This window comes from Lampris incognitus, chromosome 3, assembly GCF_029633865.1.
Source record: "Lampris incognitus isolate fLamInc1 chromosome 3, fLamInc1.hap2, whole genome shotgun sequence".
Taxonomy (NCBI): domain Eukaryota; kingdom Metazoa; phylum Chordata; class Actinopteri; order Lampriformes; family Lampridae; genus Lampris; species Lampris incognitus.
The window spans coordinates 59,377,831-59,402,991 of record NC_079213.1 but is presented as its reverse complement, the minus strand read 5'-3'; the positions used below and the strand labels follow the sequence as shown (position 1 = coordinate 59,402,991).

The window sequence follows — 25,161 nt, the reverse complement described above, 5'->3', positions numbered from 1 at the left end:
ACTGTTTGGTGAAGCCACAGCCCTCATTTAATTTTAACATGTGCCTGCACATTGTTTTTAATGACAATAAATTTAATTAAATTGAATTGAATGTGGGCTGTTACGAGTAGGGCGATCTTCTGGACTGCATGGATGTTGATATTTCCTGGGATGCGGTTGGTGAACTTTTCCATTCCCTTCTTCATGAGCCCTAGAGCGCCGATGACCACTAGTGTTGTTTCGGTCTTCATACCCCACATCCTGTTGAATTCAATCTCTTTGTACTTGGTCAGCTTCTCTGTGACGTTCACTGAGGTGTTTTGTTCGGATGGTATTGCCATGTCGATGAGCATGCGCCTCTTTTCCTTCCTGTCCTTGATAATGATGTTGTTCGTTTTGTTGGCTTTCATCTCTCTGTCAGTGAAGCTCGGCATATCCCAGAGGATGGTGACATCATTGGTCTCAGTGACTGTTTCTGACTGATGTTCATACCACTTCTCATTCGTCTTCAGTCCTGGGTAAGACGCTAAATTGCAACCGCAGGCTGTGGAGGGGTAGCATCTTACCTCAGCAAGGGCCCTTTGGCTAAGGACCATGTCCCTACTGATGGATCTGGTCCTTCTGCATGCCTGTATGGTACTTCCCATGGTGCCCAGTCCAGCCAACACATTGGGAAAGGAGAAGGGAACTCTGATTTCAAATCTACCCGCTGCCTTGTGGGTTGATGCTTCTTTAGGCAAAGGCTAGAAGAAGGAAGCACTCTGACAACAAAACCACCTGCTGCCTTGTAAGTTGATGCCTCTTTAAGCAAATGCTAAGAGAAGGTAACTCTGAATTCAAATCCCCGGGTACGATCCACCCAGCTGTCAGTAAACGGAAAGGGTAAACCATGGCGGCTCCACTCAGTCAACTCGGCAGCAGTTCCGGCAACCGGCAACTCTGTTTGTCAACTCGGCAGCAGTTCTGGCAAAAAGCAACAGGACTCTTCTGCGGCTGTCTCAGCTACGCTGTGCAACAGAAAATCTTGCCAAGGGACACTATAGAGCACCGAACAGTGTCGTCAACTAGGGTGCAGCCTCACATTTGAATATGGAGATAGTGAATCATAGATTTATACTATCTTTGTATTAACTTGTGTTTTACTCGTTTCGGGTGAAGGCGTGCGTGTGTGTGTGTGTGTGTGTGTGTGTGTGTCAGTCGTCTTGATCTTGTAACTCCTGCAGATCTTCCAGTACAGGTATGCTGCTGCCTTGTTGTGCCTGTTCTATATGTACTCAGTCTTTGCCAGTTCCGGTTAGCCTGAGACAATATGGTCGATGGTTTCTTCGTACAATCCACAGATTCTGCATTTTGGGTCTGTTCCATCTTTGATGATGTGATGGTGATAGTATTTGGTTGCCAGGCTCTGGTCTTGTGCATCGATTATCAGGCCCTCCATCTCTGCTTTCAGTCTGGTGCTCCTCAGCCACTGGTGTGTCTTTTGTTGGTCCACATCTGCATCTTTCATTCTTTTTGGGTACTTCCCATGCATTGCATTGTCCTCCCAGGTTTTTTGCAGTTGCTGCTGGCCATGGAGTTTTGCCTTCTGCTTCACTCATTTGGTGTAGATGGTAGCTGCCTCATTTTCTGTTGGTAGGGTGTCTGAGACATCAAGCTCTTTCTTGTATTGTGCAGTGTCTTTATTGATTTAGTAGATCTGATGTTTTACTATTCGGAAGAGTGGGTCATCTGTTTTTGTCAAGTATGCATCCAACTCGATAGTGGTAGTCTTGAAGGTCAGTTCAAGTTGGACTAGACCTTGTCCTCCTGAAGCTCTTGGTAGGTACAGCCTGTCGAAATCTGCTTTTGGGTGGTGCATCTTCTCCATGGTCAGCATCTTTCGTGTCTTGGTGTTTAGTCTCTTGATGTCGTTCAGTTTCCAATTGATGATGTTGAAGCTGTACGTCACTACAGGTATCGCTAGGATGTTGATAGTGTAAATTCTGTTAGCTGCATTGGGTTCATGCTTCAGTACCATACGCACTGTCCTGTGGTACTCTTTCCAGACCTTTTCCTTCATGGTTGAGTGTTGTATGCCGTCTCCTTCATTCACTCCTATGTACTTGAATGTGCCATCTTGGTTTAGCTCTTTGATTATGGTGTCAGTGTCAAGGTCTAAGTCTGCAGTCTTGGGAAGTCTTCCTTTCTTGAAAGTGGTTTTGGCATACGTGTAAATTCCGAATTCCATCTTGATGTCATCACTGAAGGTCTTGATGATGGTGAGTAGACCCTTCTGCTGATTGTCTTTTCGTCACTGCCACTGTCTCCAAACCATATAACATAGCTGGTCTCACAACCATCTTGTAAACCTTCCCTTTAACTCTTGCTGGTACCCTTCTTTCGCAAATCACTCCTGACACTCTTCTCCACCCACTCCACCCTGCCTGCACTCTCTTCTTCACCTCTCTTCTGCACTCCCCGTTACTTTGAACAGTTGACCCCAAGTATTTAAACTCAAATGCCTTGTCACCTCCACTCCTTGCATCCTGACCATTCCACTGTCCTTCCTCTCATTCACGCATAGGTATTCCGTCTTGCTCCTACTGACTTTCATTCCTTTTCTCTCCAGTGCATACCTCCACCTCTCCAGGCTCTCCTCAACCTGCACCCTACTCTCGCTACAGATCACAATGTCATCCGCAAACATCATCGTACATGGAGACTCCTGCCTGATCTGTCCATCACCATTGCAAACAAGAAAGGGCTCAGAGCCGGTCCTTGATGTAATCCCACCTCCACCTTGATCCCATCTGTAATTCCAACCACACACCTCACCATTGTCACACTTCCCTCATACATATCCTGCACCACTCCTACATACTTCTCTGCAACTCCTGACTTCCTCATACAATACCACAGCTCCTCTCTCGGCACCCTGTCGTATGCTTTCTCTAAATCTACAAAGACACAATGCAACTCTTTCTGGCCTTCTCTATACTTCTCAATCAACATTCTCAAAGCAAACATCGCATCTGTGCTGCTCTTTCGTGGCATGAAACCATACTGCTGCTCGCTGATCATCACCTCTCTTCTTAACCTAGCTTCTATTACTCTTTCCCAAATATTCATGCTGTGGCTGATCAACTTTATACCTCTGTAGTTGTTACAGTTCTGCACATCGCCCTTTTTCTTGAAAATCAGTACCAGTATGCTTCTTCTCCACTCCTCAGGCATCCTCTCACTTTCCAAGATTGTGTTAAACAATCTAGTTAAAAACTCCACTGCCATATCTCCTAAACATCTCCATGCCTCCACAGGTATGTCATCAGGACCAACTGCCTTTCCACTCTTCATCCTCTTCATCGCTGCCCTCACTTCCTCCTTGCTAATCCACTGAACTTCCTGATTCACTATCCCTACATCATCCAACCTTCTCTCTCTCTCATTTTCTTCATTCATCAGCCCCTCAAAGTACTCCTTCCACCTTCTTAGTACACTCTCCTCGCTTGTCAGCACATTTCCATCTCTATCCTTGATCGCCCTATCTTGCTGTACATCCTTTGCAGCTTGATCCCCCTGTCTAGCCAATCGGTACAAGTCCTTTTCTCCTTCCTTAGTGTCTAACCTGTCATACAACTCACCATATGCCTTTTCCTTTGCCTTTGCCACCTCTCTCTTTGCTTTACGCTGCATCTCCTTGTACTACTGTCTACTTTCTTCATCTCTCTTACTATCCCACTTCTTCTTTGCCAACCTTTTCCTCTGTATACTTTGCTGTACTTACTCATTCCACCACCAAGTCTTCTTGTCTTCCTTCCTCTGTCCTGATGACACACCAAGTACCTTCCTAGCTGTCTCCCTCACTATTTCTGCAGTGGTTGCCCAGCCATCTGGCAACTCTTCACTACCACCCAGTGCCTGTCTTAACTCCTGCCTGAACTCCACACAACTGTTTTCCTTCTTCAACTTCCACCATTTGATCTTCGGCTGTGTCTTCACTCGCTGCCTCTTCTTGGTCTCCATAGTCATCCTACAGACCACCATCCGATGCTGCCTAGCTACATTCCCCCCTGTCACCACCTTGCAGTCTCCAATGCCTTTTAGATCGCGCCTTCTACATAAGCTATAGTCCACTTGTGTGCACTTTCCTCCACTCTTGTACGTCACCCTGTGTTCCTCCCTCTTCTTGAAATATGTATTCACCACAGCCATTTCCATCCTTTTCGCAAAATCGACCACCATCTGTCCTTCCACATTTCTCTCCTTGACTCCTTACCTTCCCATCACCTCCTCATCACCTCTGTTCCCTTCAGCAACATGTCCATTGAAGTCCGCTCCAATCACCACTCTCTCCTCCTTGGGTACCCTCTCCACCACATTGTCCAACTCACTCCAGAATTCTTCTTTTTTGTCCATCTCGCACCCAACTTGCGGGGCATATGCGCTGATAACATTCAGCAATACACCTTCAATTTCCAGCTTCATACTCATCACTCTGTCTGACACTCTCTTCACCTCCAGCACGCTCTTGATATACTCTTCCTTCAGATTACCCCTACCCCATTTCTCCTCCCATTCGCACCATGGTAGAAGAGTTTGAACCCACCTCCGATACTCCTGGCCTTACTCCCCTTCCACCTGGTCTCTTGCACACACAGTATGCCTACCTTTCTTCTTTCCATCATGTCAGCCAGCTCTCTCCCTTTACCAGTCATAGTGCCAACATTCAAAGTTCCAACTCTCACTTCCACACGCCTACCCTTCCTCCTCTCTAGCTGCCTCTGTACATGCCTTCCCCCTCTCCTTCTCCTTCGCCCAACAGTAGCATAGTTTCCACCGGCACCCTGCTGGTTAACAGTACCGGTGGCAGTCGTTGGTAACCCGGGCCTCGACCGATCCGGTATGGAAATCTTATTCATGATCCTCATATTTGATTTGGCAAAGATTTTACGCCGGATGCCCTTCCTGACGCAACCCTCCCCATTTGTCCGGGCTTGGGACCGGCACTAAGAATGCACTAAAAAAGTAGTAGTAGTAGCAGTGTATAATAATAATAAATCAAACTTATATAGCCCTTTTCTAACACTCAAAGTGGCTTCACAATAAAGGGGGTGAAACAAGACAACAGATAAACATAACACAGACATACAGGGGTGGATGGGAAGGGGGGAGGGAGAAGACATACGGGGGTGAATGGGAAGGGGGGGAGAAGACATACAGCGGTGGATGGAGAGGAGGGAGGGAGAAGACATACAGGGGTGGATGTGAAGGGGGGCTACGAGAGGGAGGAGTGGCAGCCACACAGGACGCCAGCAGTACTCTCCCACTTAAACACATACAAAAGGTCAAGGAAAACACAAAACAACAGCACTGTGGACGTTGGAGTTGTGTAGGGGTTTACTCCCGTAGCCTATTCCTCTCCCGAGGTACCCACTAGGTGGCACTATCTAACCCATAGCTGGGGGTGGTTCATGGGCATCAGGGAATATCCACACACCGGTGGGCCTGCATACCGCACGTCTAGGGGCCAGAGCTCCTCCGATTCCCTTGTAGTTCAGCCAGGGTCCAAGGTGTACCCAGTTACCGTGTGTCGCCATGAGGAGGCGCTACATAGTACTTGCTGTTGGAGAGGCTATGTACTGACCAGGAGAGGCTTACGCGCTCGGCTCTCCTGCTCGCATTTCTGCTAGCCAGAGGTGAAAGTTGAGAGTGAGACGTGACAGACACACAACACTACACCAACACACTAGACGCTTCACAACAACCCCACTTCTTACACAAGAACGTCACACACAGTATAGTGTGTTGTGTGTATTTGCTGATATTGAGAGTCAGCTGAACTTTAATTGTTGGTTATAAAACAACACTTGAATGTGTTTAAAATACTTACTTAGTTGTTTATCCATATGTTTGTAGCTTATACCTCGGTGAGTCTATTTCATTTATTGTTTCCCTTTTGTGGACAAAATATTGGATTTTATTATGTATGTTTATACACACATGCTTATGTTTACATATTATCAGGTTTGTATTAGACTCCAGCATATCTGATGCGTAGTTTATTTATGTACAGTGTACATACATTCATGGTATTGCGACCCTCCCTCCAGTGCACCATGAGAAGACGCTGAGCTGAAAGGCGTTGTCGTCCTGGTGGTTGGTTGGGGGAGGAGTTGTCTGTCTGTTGGCTCATGCAGGGCGCATGAGAGTTACAGAACACAGCTCTCTTTTACGTGTCACGTTTTATAGGCCTTGTTGCGTTTTTTAGATTAGCAATATGTGTTGTCCATTTTGATTTTCAGGTAATATTTTCACTTTTGCAATTTTACTATTCAAGTTCGACCATGTCTCTCTGAAGTTTAAATTGTTTAAAAATAGTATTATAGTTGTTAAAATGTTGATTTTCATGTCAATCGTTTCCTAACAGACATTCCAACATATGTAATGCATTAATATTTCAATTGGGTATTTATCTTGACACAATATAGAGTTTAAACACTGGCCATCATTTTGACCACCCGTGGTCGTTTTAGGTAGGCGTGAAATCCCGGTCGTTCTAGGTTCAGGCTTCAAACTGTACTTTCCAGCTGTACTTGTATCTTCTTATCATTGTTGGTTACCTATAAATATGTGAACCAGTGTAAATGAACAGTAATTACATTACATGACATGACATTCAAGTCATTTAGCCGACGCTTTTATCCAAAGCGACTTACAATCAGTGCATCATTTAACATAGGAAATCAGGATAACTGCTAGTTATCAGAGGTCATAAGTGCATCTAAACAAGCATCTAAGAGCAAAACCAGTGCTAAAGTAAAAGCGCAAGAAAGAGATTTTTTTTTTAATGAGTGAATACATTAAGTGCTAAGAACAAGTAACAGGGTAGTAGTTCTTGAAGAGGTGAGTTTTCAACCTGCGCCGAAAGATGAGCAGCGACTCCGCTGTCCTGACATCAGTGGGGAGTTCATTCCACCACTGTGAGGCCAGGACAGAAAAGAGCTGTGACCGGGTCGATCGGCAGCAAGGGCCTCTGAGCGACGGGGCAACCAGGCGTCCCGAGGCAGCAGAGCGAAGTGGTCAGGCGGGGGTGTAGGGCTTGACCATGGCCTGGAGATAGGAAGGAGCTGTTCCTTTCACTGCCCTGTAGGCTAGCACCAGAGTCTTTAACTGGTGGCGAGCAGCTACTGGGAGCCAGTGTAGGGACATGAGAAGGGGAGTTGTGTGGGAGAACTTAGGGCGGTTGAGGACCAGATGAGCTGCAGCTTTCTGAACAAACTCCAGAGGTCTGATGGCCGACGCCGGGGCGCCCACAAGGAGGGAGTTGCCGTAGTCCAGCCGAGAGATGACCAGAGCCTGGATGAGCACCTGTGCCATCTCGTTGGTGAGGAATGGGCGAATCCTCCTGAAGTTATAGAGGAGAAATCTGCAGGAGCGAGCAACCAATACAACCCTTTCAGCAAACGACAGTTGGTTGTCCAGGATCACACCCAGATTCCTCACATTCCGAGTTGGCGTCACCACGGTGTTGTCAATGGTGATGGCCAGGTCTTTGTGTGGGTAACCTTTTCCCCGGGAGGAACATCAGCTCTGTCTTGTCCAGATTGAGCTTCAGGTGGTGTGTTGGCATCCACTCCTGAGATGTCAGTCAAACACACAGCAATGCTAGTCTCTACTTGTGTGTCAGAGGGAGGAAAGGACAAGATCAGCTGGGTGTCATCGGATTAACAGTGGTAAGAGAAGTCATGCGAGCAAATAACAGAACCCAGGGATGTCGTGTACGGGGAGAATAGGAGAGGGCCCAGAACCAAACCATGTGGAATGCCTGTAGTCAGTCTGCGAGGGTCCGACACAAATTCCCTCCATGTCACATGGTAGGAGCGATCTGTCAGGTAGGATGCAACCATTGAGAGTGCAGAGCCTGTGACACCCAGCCCCACTGTGTTGAACGCAGCTGACAGGTCCAGGAGTATCATGACAGAGGAGAGAGAGTTTGCTCTCACAGAGTGCAGTGATTCTGTCACTGCAAGGAGGGCCGTCTCTGTCGAGTGACCCACCCTGAACCCAGACTGGTTGGAGTCCAGGAGGTTGTTCTGGTGGAAGTACAAAGAAAGTTGGTTAAAGACAGCACGTTGGAAAGTTTTGGATAGAAAGGGTAGAAGGGAAACTGGTCTGTAGTTTTTGACGTCAGAGGGGTTAAGTGATGGTAATGAACAGTAATCACGGAGATGTGTAATATCACCTTCCAAATGAAATTGGTTTTGTCATTAGATTATCTAAATGAAAAGAAGGTGTCTAGTCATGTCAGGTTGTTGGTGTCTAGTCATGTCAGGTTGTTAGGCTACACAGATAGACATGTAGATACTCCGCTTGACTCCATGTTGAACTGGCTGTAAACAAAGTTTCTGTCCCCTGTTAATGACGTAGACCTGAGAGTAGACAATGATGTGATGCAATGCCTGACTTGCGTCCCATTCCCACATGTTGTATACATGGCTTGACGCAGGGATAATGCGAGTCATCAGGTTTCGTGTAAAAGGGTCCAACATGGGTTGAACATGGTTGTTGGTGTAAAATGGGTTTAAACGGGACATCGGTCTCTCTTGAAGGGTTAAGGAAAAATAGCAAAAGGAGGTTCCTCAACCATAGCCCAACTCTGACCAATAACATTCAGTCGATCTCAAAGAAGGTTGAATCAGGTCATCTGGATACGATGTCTATAATAAAAAGTGTGTCCAGATGAACTGGTTCAACCTTCTTTGATGTTCTTACCTGGCATACTGAGCATGCATCAAGACGTTCAGTCCATAATGAACAAACCCAAAATAAGATACAACTTGTGAATACCATAGGTTTTCGTTGTAATCACTTTTTAATTAACAGAGCTGTACTTCAAAAAACAAAAAACAAACAAAAAACAACCATTTGCTTGAGGCCCAATGACTCCTGAAGAATGAAATCCTGTAAACTATGGCATCTTCAAAAGGTCCTAGTGTGTCAGGGCGCTTTCATCCGTCCTACCTCTCTGATACAGCACAGCCAGAAATAATTTCTTAAATTGATTTTAATTAATCCCGGTTTGAGTTGTTGACCATAATCCAGTATTGGTTGTTCCTGACTGTAACTTATCACTGTTTCTCTTTCACCTTATCTTCTCTCTAGTGATGCAACAACAACATCGACAGCATCAACAGCAATGTCACCATCATCAACAGCAACAGCTACAGGCCCAACAGATCCCAGTCGAGACTCTGGGCTCACCGAGCACCCTGGCCCAGCAGCACAGCTCTTCTGGAGGCATGATGAATCTGGGAGGATCCCTAGGGGCTGGGGCTGGTGGAGCTAGTGGGACTAGCAATGTTCAAGGTGATATAGTTTAACAAATTATTACGTAGACAAAGGTTAACACTGGGGGATGAGTATGTTTTGAAACCTCTGCCATATAAGTTTAAGTTGTATGGTATCATGGCAGCCTTAGCAGCTGCCACAATGGACTGCTGGCTATGGACAACACAAGGAGTAGCATGACTTTCCAGTCATGTCGTACTGGTCTTAGATGTATTCAAAACCAGTTTACTTGCTATAAACAAGTTAAATGTAGCTTGCAGTTCTTTGCTTAAGGTAGCATAAAGAGAAATTACTATATGGGCTAATGTGTATTGCGTAGAATTTTCTGCATACATACCCAACCTGGCAGTCTTCAAAACGAGTGGTAACCTTTTAGGATAGATAGAATAGAGAAGCAGACCTAGGTAGCTTCCCTGAAGAACACCACATTTAAAATACTTGGTGTCTTCTGATATATACTTTCTATCCAACTGATTGTGGGGGATGTGAAACTATAGTAGATAATCATGATCTATTATGTCAAAAGCTGTACTGAAGTCAAACAGCTCAGCCCCCATGACTAGCCCCCCATTGTTGTACATTTCCTTTAACCAATCATCGTTTGTCACCTGAGACAGAGCTAAGCATATTAAAGGGAAACTATCACGATTTTCACAATCTCTCTGTCTTTGTCTACGTGCGAACACACACATCTATATCTATATCGATATAGATGTGTGTGTGTGTGTGTGTGTGTGTGTGTGTGTGTGTGTGTGTGTGTATGCATGCATACAGCGGAAATGTATCGTCAGTGTTGCAACAGCTGCAATACATTCTGTTACATCTGTGGTGAGGACACGCTTAAGGCTCAAAGACGCACCATGACTGCACTTATTAAGAAAGCCTATGAGCTCTACTGGGGATGTAAAACTGGTGGCCAAGAGAAACCCTGGGCTCCTCACATTTGTTGTGCAACATGTGCAGTCAACCTGAGAGCTTGACTCAGAGGTACTCGAAAGTAAATGCCATTTGCAGTCCCAATGATATGGTGAGAACAGAAGGATCACGTGACGGGCTGTTGCTTCGGTCTGACCAATGTATCTGGCTTCTCTACTAACAATAAGAAAGCTACTGAATACCCCAACCTGCCTTCAGCCATGACACCAGTGCCACATGATGACAGTTTGCCAGTACCGAAGCCACCAGAGACATGGAGCCTAGATGGGGCAGATGAAGATGCCACAATGCATGTACCAGATGTGAAAAACAACACTGATCCGGATGTTGAACCCTTTATGCGTGGTTATCCTCATCTGATAACACACCCAGGATTAAATGACCTGGTCAGGGACTTAGATTTGTCAAAAGCTAAAGCAGAGCAACTTGGTTAAAGATTGCAAGGATGGGGTTTGCTGTCACCAGGTACAAACATTTCTATCTTTTGGAACCATCAAGAACATTTGTCAAACTTCTTTACACAGATTGACAACCTGTGTTTCTGCACTGACACTGATGGATTGTTCATGGCTTTGGGTTGTGTGCATGACCCACAACAATGCCATGAAAGCTGTCCTGTTACACAATGGCAATGTCCACCCTTCAGTACCCACTGGCTATGCAGTACACACGAAAGAACCCTACATTAACACAGAACTATTGTTGAAACACATACAGGACAGCAGTTACGACGGGAACATGTGGTGATCTGTTGTTGTCCAGTGTAATCTAGTGGACAGTGGACATGTTTGAGCCTCTTTAAGGCGAATGAAGAACAGGAAGTGCTTATTGGCATGACTCCTGCAGGCTCAGAGACAGATTGCATTATTTTGGAAAAATATGGATAAAATTGCTTTTGGGAAACTGACATGTGCAATGAGATGGAATAAGAAAGACGTTGGCGGACTTGGTATTGGTGGAACAATCCTTTACTGCTTTTCTTGAATATCTGGGTTGTGACCAAATACAAATACCTTCTAGCCATGACAAACAAATAAAGGAGTACCGTAGTCACTCGAATAAGATTGCCTCTCTGGTACTGTATTATGTTTTTTTGGGTTTTTTTTGTGAAACTTCTTTCTCTTCCTGGTTTCATCATAGTGTCAGTAGCATCAGCTCATACAAATGCACATATAGTTCCTTTCTGTCTGTTCTTAGGTGGTGGTACCCCTGTTAGTGTTAGCCAGCAGCAGAAAATGAGACTCCAAAGAATCCAGCTGGAAAGAGAGATGATCCAGAGACGACAGGAGGAGCTCATGAGACAGGTGAGTCAACAGTGCTAGTACACAGAGAAAAACGGAAGAAGTTCATGTTGTAATTATTCTTCCATTAGTAAAACATAATTATTCTTGATTTAAAAGGTTTTGTTAAATGGTGAACACAACCTGCCAATATTTAGTGTTCTCTTTTGTGCTCTGTGCTCCTTTAACTTCATTTTATTTCTTTTCTTCCCCTTCCCCTGCTCCTCCCCACCAGGAGGTGGCACTATGTCGGCAGCTGCCTATGGAAGGAGATGATTTGACCTCCACACTGGCCTCTGTTGGTGGCAGTCAGAATAACAACATGCCCAGCAGTGGCTCAGATCCCTTCCTGAACAGGTACCTGGAGCCAGTCATCCAGAGCAGCTGCAGACATTAAGGGAGACGTGGTCCCTTTATTCAGCACCATGCTGAGAAGAGCTGCAGCAGCCTGTCTTCTATGCAGTAGACAAGAAAGAGTTCCCTTCTTTTTACAAACCACAGCACCCCCCCCCCCCCAAACCTCTGAACTCTAGAGCAGTCGTCTAGGCTGAGCCGTCTAACGACAGCGTCATAGTTTCATTAATGCGTAAATATTAAAAAAAGTCACTGCAACACAAATTGTAAGAGAACAATGTAGCGATATATGGCTATAATATTATTATTTTTGTCACGTATCGGGAAGGAACCCAAAAGCAGACGGGACAACCAGGTAAGGGAAGAATCCAGTCTTTATTGAAGTGACCGATCTCGGGGGTAGAGCAGGAGGTGGCTCTGTGGCAGGTAGGCAGGCAGGCAAAAGTCCATGAATGGTGACGTTCCAGCGAAGACTGGTCCATAGTGGAGGCCTTTTAAGGGTGAGGGCGATTGCCGGGGTGAAGGGGGGGTCAGCAGGTGTCAGCTGGTGTAGCAGGTGTCAGCTGGTGTAGCAGGTGTCAAGGGCGATCGCTTTGATGTCAAGGGCGAGAGGCTGTGACAGTACCCCCCCTTCGAGGGGCGCCACCGGGCGACCTACCAGGCCCGTCAGGGTGCGTCCTGTGGAAGTCCCGGATGAGGTTCACGTCCAGGACAAGGCGACGAGGGACCCAACACCTCTCCTCCAGGCCATATCCCTCCCAGTCCACAAGATACTGCAGGCCGCGACCGTGGCGACGAGAGTCCAGGAGACGACGAACGGTGTAAGCCGGATGATCGTTGATCATACGAGGAGGTGGGGGCGGGGGGGCCGGAGGAACTAGAGGGCTGGTAGAGACAGGTTTGAGGCAGGACACATGGAAGGAAGGGTGAACCCGCAGAGTGTGGGGCAGCTTCAGACGGCCCACAGAGGGGTTAATGACTTTGACAATGGGAAAGGGACCAGTATACCTGGGGGACAGTTTTTTAGTGTCCGATCTTAAGGGTAGATCCTTGGTAGAGAGCCATACCTGGTCACCGGGGGAGTAGTCCGGAGCAGGGGTGCGATGACAATCCGCCAAGCGCTGGCCCTGAGCAGTGCAGAACGGGCTCACCGCCAGGTCCGACGGTACCGACGAACATGGGCCTGGACAGACGGAACCGGAATGTCTACCTCTTGAGAAGGAAAAAGGGGGGGCTGATAGCCGTAAAGGCATTGAAAAGGGGACAACCCAGTAGCAGACGATGGCAAGGTGTTATGGGCATATTCTACCCAGGGAAGTTGTGAGGACCAAGAGGATGGGTTGGCAGACACCAGACAGCGGAAGACAGTCTCCAATGCCTGGTTGGCCCTCTCGGCCTGGCCGTTGGTCTGAGGATGGAACCCCGATGACAGGCTTACGGTGGCACCGATGGCAGAGCAGAAAGCCTTCCAGACAGCAGAAGTGAACTGGGGGCCACGGTCAGACACTATATCACGGGGAAGACCGTGGACCCGGAAAACCTCCCTGACCAGCAGATCCGCAGTCTCTCGGGCCGAAGGTAGTTTAGACAAGGGCAAAAAGTGAGCAAATTTACTGAAGCGATCAACGACAGTCAGTACAACGGTGTTACCGTCGGAGGCGGGCAGACCAGAGACGAAATCCAAGGACAGATGCGACCAGGGACGGTGTGGAACAGGCAGGGGGCACAGCAGACCGGCACTGGCCCGAGTGGAGGGCTTATTCTGGGCACAAACAGGACAGGCAGAAACAAAAGACCCAGTATCCTCCATCATGGAAGGCCACCAGAACCGCCTGCGGAGGAAGGCTAGGGTACGGGTTACTCCAGGATGGCAGGTAAGTTTGGAAGAGTGAGCCCACTGCAACACGCTAGATCTAACAGCGTCTGGAACAAACAAGCGCCCGGGGGGACCGTTACCTGGGTCAGGCTGAGTCTGTTGTGCTGCCATGACCTCCCTTTCAATGTTCCAGGTGACAGCCGCAGCCGCAACCACACAGGTAGAGGGAATGATGGTGTCAGGTTGGAGCTTGGGCTCAGACTCCTCCCCATGCACACGAGACAGAGCATCGGGCTTGGCATTCCTGGAGCCAGGTCTGTACGTCAAAGAAAAATTAAAACAACCAAAAAAGAGCGCCCACCTGGCTTGGCGCGCGGTGTGTCGCTTTGCTGACTGGATGTATTCCAGGTTCTTATGGTCAGTCCACACTATGAAAGGAAGCTCAGACCCCTCCAGAAAATGTCGCCATTCCTCCAGTGCCAATTTCACCACCAGGAGCTCACGATTCCCCACATCATAGTTCCTTTCAGCTGGGGAGAGACGGTGAGACAGGAAGGCACAGGGGTGTGTCTTGCCATCCTCACTGGAGTGCTGAGAAAGGACCACCCCCACCCCAATCTCAGAGGCGTCCACTTCTACAACGAACTGCTTGGTTGGGTCTGGCTGGATGAGGATAGGACCTGTGGTGAAGCGGTGCTTGAGGGCTTGGAAAGCTGCCTCTGCTACAGGGGTCCACAGGAACGGTCTGGAGGTGAAGGTAAGAGCGGTTAGTGGGGACGCAACGCGGCTCTAGTTGCGGATGAACCATCTGTAGAAGTTAGCAAACCCGAGGAACCTCTGAAGCTGCTTACGGCTGGTCGGGCTTGGCCACTCAAGAACCGCTCTGACCTTGGCGGGGTCCATTCTCACCTGCCCATCGGCCACGATGTAGCCCAGGAAGGTGACTGAAGGGGCATGGAATTCGCACTTTTCTGCTTTTACGAAAAGGCGGTTCTCCAGAAGCCATTGAAGGACTTGGCGGACGTGCATGACATGCTCTGACAGGTCTCTGGAAAAAATCAGGATATCATCCAGGTAAACAAAAACGAAACGATCCAACATGTCACGTAGGACGTCATTGACCAGACTCTGGAAGACAGCTGGGGCATTAGTGAGACCAAACGGCATCACCAGATATTCAAAATGCCCCAGGGGGGTGTTGAAGGCAGTCTTCCATTAATCTCCGTCTCGAACCCGGACCAGGTGGTAAGCATTGCGGAGGTCTAGTTTAGTGAACACTGTGGCTCCCTGGAGAGAATCAAAAGTGGAAGTCATGAGGGGCAGAGGGTACTTATTCTTGACTGTGATGTTATTGAGGCCTCTATAGTCAATACACGGCCGGAGGGTCTTGTCCTTCTTGCCCACAAAAAAGAACCCCACACCAAGGAGTGATGATGACGGGCGAATAAGACCAGCAGCCAAGGAGTCCTTGATGTACCTCTCCATGGACTCCCACTCAGGCTTGGAGAGGCTATATAGGCGGCTGCTGGGGAGGGGAGCGCCCGGGAGCAGGTCAATAGCGCAATCATAGGGGCGATGAGGAGGCAGGGAGAGAGCTTGCTGCATGTTGAACACGGCTTGGAGGTCATGGTACTCTGGAGGCACCAGTGATAGGTCAGAGGTCTCAGAGCTTGACACCTGACAGGGGACAGACTGAGGCAGAGCAGACTGGAGGCATATGGCATGACAGACGGGACTCCAACTTGAAATTCTGGCCGATGACCAATCAATATGGGGACTATGCTTAACCAGCCAGGGATGACCAAGTATAATGGGAACAAAGGGAGAATTGATAACGAAAAAACTTAACTCCTCTTGATGGTTTCCCGACAACAGGAGGCGCACAGGCTCGGTCTTAGAGGTTATCCGGATCAGGAGACGTCCATCCAAGGCATTAGCTTCAAGAGGCTGGTCCAGACTCACAGTGGCAAGACCTAGCTGCTTCACAACACTTGCATCCAAAAAGCTTTCATCAGCCCCAGAGTCAATTAAAGCCAAAAGTTTAGTGGACTGGCCTTTAAAACTCATGGTAGCTTGCAACTGGGTACATGGACGAGGAGACAGAGGGCAGACAGTTGGGCTCACGAGGATCCTCCCCCTCCCTGGTGAGCCTGCTAGTTTGACGGAACGGTGAGGGCAGGAGGCGAGAAAGTGACCAGGCTGACCACAATACAAGCAGCTGTTCTCGGTGATGCGGCGTTGACGCTCCTCCGGGTTGAGCCGGAAGCGGCCGAGTTGCATCGGCTCCGAAGCTGGGGAAGAGTCACGCCTCGGGCTTTCTCGGAGGACGGCAACCTCAGTCGAGTGAGCTCGGCCCCCCGAGTTTGGAGGTGTGGCCCGTGGTAAGTTGTTGTGACCAGGAAAGCGGCACGTCCTCTCTCTCCTCCGCTCCCGGAGACGGTTGTCCACACGAATGGCCAGGGTAACCAATTCCTCCAACCCTCCAGGCTCGGGGTAGGAAACCAATTCGTCCTTTATGGATTCGCTTAGCCCGTTGGAAAAGCCGGCCTGGAGGGACTCGTTGTTCCATCCGCTCTCCGCTGATAGCATACGGAACTCAACTGAGTAGTCAGCGACGCTGCGGGAACCCTGGCGGAGAGAGATCAGTCTTTTTGACGCATCCTTTCCCCGCACGGGATGATCAAAAACCTGGTGAAAAGCAGTGGTGAACTCAGCGTAGGATGAGGAAGTGGAGGCCCGCATCTCCCACACCGCTGTAGCCCAATCCAGGGCGCTTCCCCGGAGAAGACCCATGATGTAAGCGACTTTGGCTCCATCCGTGGAATATGACTGGGGCTGCTGGTTAAACACAATCTCACACTGCATCAAAAAAAGGGCGACAAAGTCCAAAATCTCCATCATACTTATCGGGCGGGGCAACCCATGGTTCCTTAGCCGAAGTTGATGGCGCTGGGGGTGGCGGAGCTGGACGGGCGGATCCCGGGCTAGCGGAGGCACTAAGTTGGGTCTGGATTCTGGAGATCTTTGAGCTGAGCCCACGGAGGGCGTCAGTCATCCCCTGTAGCACCTGGCTGTGCTGGCCGAGGACCGATTCCTGGTTGGCTACAGCCTGGCAGACCGTGGCCAGCTCTGTGGTGGAATAGTCTGCTGGGTCCATAGTGGCTGGAACGTACTGTCACGTATCGGGAAGGAACCCAAAAGCAGACGGGACAACCAGATAAGGGAAGAATCCAGTCTTTATTGAAGTGACCGATCTCGGGGGTAGAGCAGGAGGTGGCTCTGTGGCAGGTAGGCAAGCAGGCAGAAGTCCATGAATGGTCCATAGTGGAGGCCTTTTAAGGGTGAGGGCGATTGCCGGGGTGAAGGGGGGGTCAGCCGGTGTCAGCTGGTGTAGCAGGTGTCAGCTGGCGTAGCAGGTGTCAGCTGGCGTAGCAGGTGTCAGCTGGTGTAGCAGGTGTCAAGGGCGATCGCTTTGATGTCAAGGGCGAGAGGCTGTGACAATTTTTCTAGTTATGAATTTCGGGACACCATCTCCTTCCGTAGCAACTTGATAAACAGAATGAATCAATTTCAGATCTGAAGTTGTAAATTCTGGATTTCAGGCATTTCTATCTTCGATTCAAAGAAACACACAGGCAGCGATGCTCAATAACAGACATTTATTACCAGCAAAATGTCTACCAGCACTAGAATAACTGGGTGAATAAATGAACAAAAGAATAAATAAATAAATGGAAAATGGGAATCAAATAGGTAAATATTTGGCGATGGTGTCAGAAGGTATGTGATTTTCAGAAATACCTGAGAAAAGCGGGGCGCTATAAAATAATAAGTATATTTCTTTTTTTTTACCCCCCCCCCCTTTTTCTCCCCAATTGTACTCAGCCAATTACCCCACTCTTCTGAGCCGTCCCGGTCACTGCTCCACCCCCTCTGCTGATCCAGGGAGGGCTGCAGACTACCACATGCCTCTTCCCATACATTTGGAGTCACCAGCCGCTTCTTTTCACCTGACAGCGAGGAGTTTCACCAGGGGGATGTAGCACATGGGAGGATCACGCTGTTCCCCCCCAGTTCCTCCTCCCCCCTGATCAGGTGCCCCAATTGACCATAGGAGGCGCTAGTGCAGCGATCAGGACACATACCCACATCCAGCTTCCCACCCACAGACACGGCCAATTGTGTCTGAAGGGACTCCCGACCAAACTGGAGGTAACACGGGGATTCGAACCACAGATCCCTGTGTTGAGAACTTATTATGAAACTATAATCATTCTGTCACATTAAATCCAAAATGATATTCTTCATGAACTTACTAGTGAGATGAGTTCCTATACTGTTAATCTACTGCTACTACTTTTGGCTGCTCTTGTTAGGGGTCGCCACAGCAGATCATCCATTTTCATCAGGCAGACAGACAGACAGACTGACTGACTGTCAGACTGACAGACTGACAGACAGACTGACTGATAGACAGACAGACAGACAGACAGACAGACTGACTGACTGACTGTCAGACTGACTGACTGACAGACAGACTGACTGACAGACAGACTGACTGTCAGACTGACTGACTGACAGACAGACAGACAGACTGATAGACACACAGACACACAGACTGATAGACAGACAGACACACAGACTGACTGACTGTCAGACTGACTGACAGACAGACTGACTGACTGACAGAGTGACAGGGATTCCTGGCTACAACAAATAAGACTGTAGTGATGAGTTTTTGAGATTCCTGTGCATATATACATACATACACTCACCGGCCACTTTATTAGGCACACCTGTCCAACTGCTCATTAAAGCAAATTTCTAATCAGCCAATCACATGGCAGCAACTCAATGCATTTAGGCATGTAGACATGGTCAAGACGATCTGCTGCAGTTAAAACCGAGCATCAGAATGGGGAAGAAAGGTGATTTAAGTGACTTTGAACGTGGCATGGTTGTTGGTGCCAGGCGGGCTGGTCTGAGTATTTCAGAAACTGCTGATCTACTGGGATTTTCACGCACAACCATCTCTAGGGTTTACAGAGAATGGTCCGAAAAAGAGAAAATATCCAGTGAGCGGCAGTTCTGTGGGCGAAAATGCCTTGTTGATGCCAGAGGTCAGAGGAGAATGGCCAGACTGGTTGGAGCTGATAGAAAGGCAACAGTAGCTCAAATAACCACTCATTACAACCGAGGTATGCAGAAGAGCATCTCTGAACGCACAACAAGCCGAACCTTGAGGCAGATGGGCTACAGTAGCAGAAGACCACACCGGGTGCCACTCCTGTCAGCTAAGAACAGGAAACTGAGGCTACAATTCGCACAGGCTCACCAAAATTGGACAATAGAAGATTGGAAAAACGTTGCCTGGTCTGATGAGTCTCGATTTCTGCTGCGACATTCGGATGGTAGGGTCAGAATTTGGCGTCAACAACATGAAAGCATGGATCCATCCTGCCTTGTATCAACGGTTCAGGCTGGTGGTGGTGGTGTAATGGTGTGGTGGATATTTTCTTGGCACACTTTGGGCCCCTTAGTACCAATTGAGCATCGTGTCAACGCCACAGCCTACCTGAGTATTGTTGCTGACCATGTCCATCCCTTTATGACCACAGTGTTCCCATCTTCTGATGGCTACTTCCAGCAGGATAACGCGCCATGTCATATAGCTCGAATCATCTCAGACAGGTTTCTTGAACATGACAATGAGTTCACTGTACTCAAATGGCCCCCACAGTCACCAGATCTCAATCTAATAGAGCACCTTTGGGATGTGGTGGACCGGGAGATTCGCATCATGGATGTGCAGCCGACAAATCTGCAGCAACTGCGTGATGCTATCATGTCAATATGGACCAAACTCTCTGAGGAATGTTTCCAGTACCTTGTTGAATCTATGCCACGAAGGATTAAGGCAGTTCTGAAGGCAAAAGGGGGTCCAACCCGGTACTAGCAAGGTGCACCTAATAAAGTGGCCAGTGAGTGTATGTGTATAGGCAAGGCCAGTTTATGTGTGTATCACCTTATCATCGCAGAGGTCATTCAAAGTGCTTTACAGGCAAAAGATAAGAAATAAAAAGCATAAAAATAAGATAAATAAAAGTACAGACACATCTTATGAAAGTGCAGACAAGTTTAAACTGAGTTAGTAAAATTAATAAAAAATATCAAAATATACAAAACACACACACACACACACACACACACACACACACACCGAGAACTTAGCCGTAGGCTGTTTTGAAAAGTAAGGTTTTTAACCTGATGTGTCCAGTGTTCGGGGCCTCTCTCAGGTCCTCAGGCAGGGCGTTCCATCTACTTGGGGCATAAATAGAAAATGCACCTTCCCCTGCTTTAGACCTAGCACGAGGGATGGTTAAAAGACCACTGCCATTGGACCTGAGAGTTCTTGCTGGTTTGTATCTAACTAACATGTCTTTTATATAGCGTGGTGCGAGGCCGTTTAGCGCTTTGTATACAATCAACATAATTTTAACATCGGTTCTAGTTTTGACGGGGAGCCAATGCAGAGATCTAAGAACAGGTGTAATGTGCTCATACTTTTTAGTTCTGGTGAGAACACGTGCTGTCGCGTTTTGAATTAACTGTAATTGGTGCACAGCTGATTTTGGGAGGCCGGTGAATATAGTCCATTGCAGTAGTCCAGTCTACTTGTTATAAAAGCATGGATTAATTTCTCACAGTCTGATTTTGATAGAAAGCCCCTTAGTTTCGAAACGTTTTTAAGATGGTTGAAGGCTGATCTTCTGAGATGACTGATGTGGCTCTTAAAATTTAGATCACTGTCCATGATTACACCAAGATTTCTAGCTTCACCTTTGCACTCCAGAGACAGAGAGCTGAGATGAGCTGCAATTCTCTGTCTCCGAGTCTTTACACCAAAAATAAGTATTTCTGTCTTGTCTTTGTTCAGTCGTAAAAAGTTATCTGAGATCCATAAAGTAATATCGTCACTACGCTGAATTAGGGAACGTATGGGAGCTAGGTCATCAGAAGATAGGGATATGTACAGTTGTGAATCATCTGCATAATTATGGTAATTTATTTTTGTGTTTCTGTATAACATGCGTGTGGGAGCATATAGTGATTGAATAGTAGTGGTCCAAGAATCAAACCTTGGGGTACCCCACACATTATACCCACTTTGTCCAAGGAAAAGTCTCCAATAGACACAAAGAACTGCCTGTCCTGAAGGTATGTTCTAAACCAGTTGAGAACCGGGCCAGAAAGGCCGACCCATTTTTCTAATCTCTCTAGCAAAATATCATGATCAACAGTGTCGAAGGCGGCACTGAGATCCAGGAGCACAAGAACAGACAATTCATTAGAATCTGTGTTCATATGCAGATCGTTCACAACTTTGATAAGTGCTGTTTCTGTACTATGGTGAGATCGAAAACCCGATTGACAAATGCCTAGAAGGTTGTTAGATATTAAATAGTTATTAACTTGAGAATAAACTGTTTTTTCAAGGATTTTGCTGAGGAATGGTAAGTTGGAGATGGGCCTGTAGTTGGCAATAACTGTCGCATCAAGATTACTCTTCATCAGAAGTGGTTTAACGACAGCTGTCTTAAGTGCTGCAGGAAATATACCTGCCTGAAGGGAGTAGTTAATAATTTCTAAAACGTCATGTGCTAAGCAATTAAAAACATTTTTTTTTAAATTTGGTAGGGAGAGGATCCAAGCAGCAGGTGGACGACCTGATCTGCCTAACAATATTGTCTAGACTTTTAAGGTCTAGAGTGTCAAAGTGAGACATGGCGCCAGTGCTATTTCTGGAGAACTGGAGGGTAGGTTCATTACTGGATCTTGAGGCTCTAATACTCTGTCTAATGGCAATAAGTTTGTCATTGAAGAATGTAGCGAATTGCTCACATTTTTCAGTGGACAGCATCTCTGATGGCTTTGGAGATGGTGGATTAATAAGTCGGTCAATAGTGGAGAAAAGCACTTTACTATTGTTAATATTTTCATTCATGATTTTAGAGAAGAAAGACTGTCTGGCCTGTTTAATGTCTCTGCTGTACTTGTTCAGTCTGTCCTTATAGATTTCATGGTGAACCTGAAGTGTAGTCTTTCTCCACTGTCGTTCTCCTTGGCGACAGTCTCTCTTAAACTGCCTAACAACCACTCCATTTCTTCAGGGGGCTTTTTGTTTTTCTCTGTTTTTAGTTTTAACATGTGCAGTGTTGTCAAATATATTTTTGAGTTGAAGTCGTTCACAAGATCCTCAGTTTGTACGACGATAGCTCAATTGCAGTTTTCTTAAAGGTTTCAATTGTGTTATTGTCAGTGAATCCTTTTTTGATTATTCGAGAGCTCTTCTGTTGTACAGGAAAACCAGACACATCAAACAATGCACAGCAGTGATGTGAAGTAGCAACATCCATGACACAGGGTTCAGTCAGAAGCTTGTTGTATTGCACATGTTCTCATATAACGCTCTGCTGTACATCTTCTAATCTCACCTGGAAACACCTGGAACACCTGGAAACATCTGGAACATGGTTTTAAACCATCACACAACATGATCCTACCACCTGTCTCCATGCAGACTGCAGCTGCATTAGTCCAGATGCCTGTCTGGTTGTTTAGTTTTGTTGCTTATGTGTAAAATCACACACATTTCCATGTGGAGAAACGGGTCGAATAATGTGTTGCATCTGACATGAATAATTACCTCACTGGGCCTTCTGGCCAAGTTTAAGTGACCTTCATAAAACGTGTCCACACAGTAAATACAATTCATTATTTTGGAAAGTGGTTTCTTCCTTCTACATCCTTTTCTAAGAATAAACATTTCTGTCCCAGGTGAAGGTAATCTAGAAGTTTTTGGCTGATTCACCAGAAGTGTTGTGTTTCATAACACAGTCATGAGGTTAAAATTAATGATGTTTTTCTTTCTATCTGTCCCGGTGCCAGTGGTCATTTCCACCACTCCAGAGAGCAGAGCAGCGACAGCGGCTTGGGTTTAGGCTCTTACAGTATTCCAACGACACCTGAAGATTTCCTCAACAACATGGAGGAGATGGATACAGGTACACACATCCACATGTTCACACACACATATGCAAAGCTTCGTTTGTGTGTGTGTGTGTGTGTGTGTGTGTGTGTGTGTACAAAGCTACTCATGTTACTTGTGTTCTTTATGGATTGGCAGTGGTGGACCCTGTGTGCTTCCCCTCCTCTCCTGCAGGTGACGCTCTGGTGCAGGGCAGTCTCAGCATGCCTGCTGGCCAGCCCAACCGCTTCCCTGACTTCCTGGATTCACTTCCAGGAACCAACGTTGACTTGGGAACCTTGGAGGGATCTGACCTCATACCCATCCTCAATGATGTGGAGTCAGCTCTCAATAAGACAGAGCCTTTTCTCACCTGGCTGTAGACACACACACACACACACACAAAATATACAAACTGTGCACACAAAGATGCATGGCTTTATTAATGAATTTAAATTTCTAGGCACGCACACACACACACACACACACACACACACACACACACACACACACACACGTGTCTAACAATGCAGCATCAAGGAAGGAGGACTCCGTCTTGGTTTCATCAACTCTGCTGCTGTCAGTTCACTCTGGGCTCTGTGCAGGATGTGTAGATGTGGGAGAGGAAGTTAGTTCTGGGCTGACATGTGTAGATGTGGGAGAGGAAGTTAGTTCTGGACTGACGTGTAGATGTGGGAGAGGGAGTTAGTTCTGGACTGACGTGTAGATGTGGGAGAGGAAATTAGTTCTGGACTGATGTGTAGATGTGGGAGAGGAGGTTAGTTCTGGACTGATGTGTAGATGTGGGAGAGGAAGTTAGTTCTGGACTGACATGTCCACCGAAGGTGTAAGGCAATGACCTTTTTGAGTGTAGCAGCCATGCTAGCTCAGCAGAAAAACACAAGTATTATTTTATTCCTGTCACTAAGTAACTGTTGATTCTATACCACCTGGTCTGTAGAGTGTTGTCCAGTTCACATGTTGATGATATGGAGGAAACTGATGAAGGGCCAGTGACCTTTAACTCATTGGACAACCTGACCAAACTCTCGTCTGTCCAGAGACTTTTGTAAAACACAAGTCATCCAAAAGCTTTTTGCACCGCTAGTTTAACAGTTTTTAATAGTAGAGTGGGTCCCTCTTTCCCAACCCAGTCCTCCAGTATCCCAGTCATGCAGTCCTCCTGCACCCCTGTCCTACAGTCCCCCAATCCCCCTGTCCTGCAGTTCTCCTGCACCCCTGCCCATCCAGTCCCCCAGTACCCCTGCCCTCCAGTCATCCAGTACCCCAGTCCTGCAGTCCTCCTGCACCCCTGCACCCCTGCCCTCCAGTACTCCTGTACTGCAGTCCTCCTGCACCCCTGTCCCGAAGTCCTCCAGTACCCCTGTCCTCCAGCCCTCCAGTACCCCTGTCCTGCAGTCCTCCAGTACCCCTGTCCTCCAGTCCTCCGGCACCCCTCAGCTCCAGTCCTCCAGTACAGTGCAGACTTTTTTTCTGCAGTACCCCTGTCCTGGAGACTTTCTTTGAGACCCTGAATAGGTGTGAATAGGTGTGTCTGTTCAAAACGTTTGGGGCTTCACAGTATTCAAATTTTAAGATCTTTTACTCAACTAATCAAATTATAGCACATCATTATGTCAGGTGTGCCATATCTGACATGATGAAGTATTGATTAGTTGAGTAAGTACAAACAGGCCTGTGGACATCACAGAAGGTTGAATCAGTTCATCTGGACACAACGTTTATTGACAGATATGTTTCATCGTCATCTAAGTGACCTCTTCAGTCTCAAGTGACTGCAGGTGTCCCCACCCTTATAAACAATACAGTGGCATAACGACTGAAACCAACAATCGGTCTCATATGCAAATATGGTGTGGCCATTAACTAGTATTACAATGGCCATGTGTACTATTCACAGAGGGTTGGGGAATAGTTACAATCACAGCATTGTAAGATGGTGACAGATGTAATCTTAGACGCCCCCCCCCCCCCCCCCCCGGTTCAGGGATGGTCATTCCCTCTTAACATAGATGACCTCTTTAGATGGTTACAAAAAACCTGCACAAAAGGGGAAACTTGAGGACTGGGTTGGAAAATACTGTTCAAAGGGGCTCCACCATGACCGGACTACAGTTCTGTCTCTACAGTGGTTTGTCAGGCCTGTGTCAGGCACTAGATGAGGGTGTTGCTGTAGGAACTTGGTAGTAAAACGCAGCAGGTAGCATGAGATGGTTTCAAAAATGGCTTCCCTGTATCAGCAGCTGTTTACCACGTTTGGTAAATAGTTGGACAAACCTGGCCTAGTAGCGTGGATGTCACCGGAAAGTTTAAAAAGAAACCCACAGACCCACTTGCTGAAACTGAACAACTGATTCTTGTATACTCAAACCCTTCACTTGTAGGTGAAAGTGAATGTGATGGTATGACTTCCCATGATC

General features: G+C 47.3%; 1 protein-coding gene across 1 annotated transcript in view; it reads left to right on the top strand.

Annotated features, from left to right (window-relative positions):
* wwtr1 (WW domain containing transcription regulator 1) overlaps nt 1-24,700 on the top strand; it is an 83,553-nt gene extending 58,853 nt beyond the window's left edge. The window contains exons 3-7 of the mRNA XM_056277216.1: nt 9,121-9,324; nt 11,440-11,546; nt 11,758-11,879; nt 22,642-22,757; nt 22,916-24,700. Coding sequence (XP_056133191.1) covers nt 9,121-9,324; nt 11,440-11,546; nt 11,758-11,879; nt 22,642-22,757; nt 22,916-23,103 — 737 coding nt within the window. The 3' untranslated portion in view covers nt 23,104-24,700. The remainder of the gene's footprint in view (nt 1-9,120; nt 9,325-11,439; nt 11,547-11,757; nt 11,880-22,641; nt 22,758-22,915) is intronic.
* The last annotated feature ends 461 nt before the right edge of the window (nt 24,701-25,161 follow it).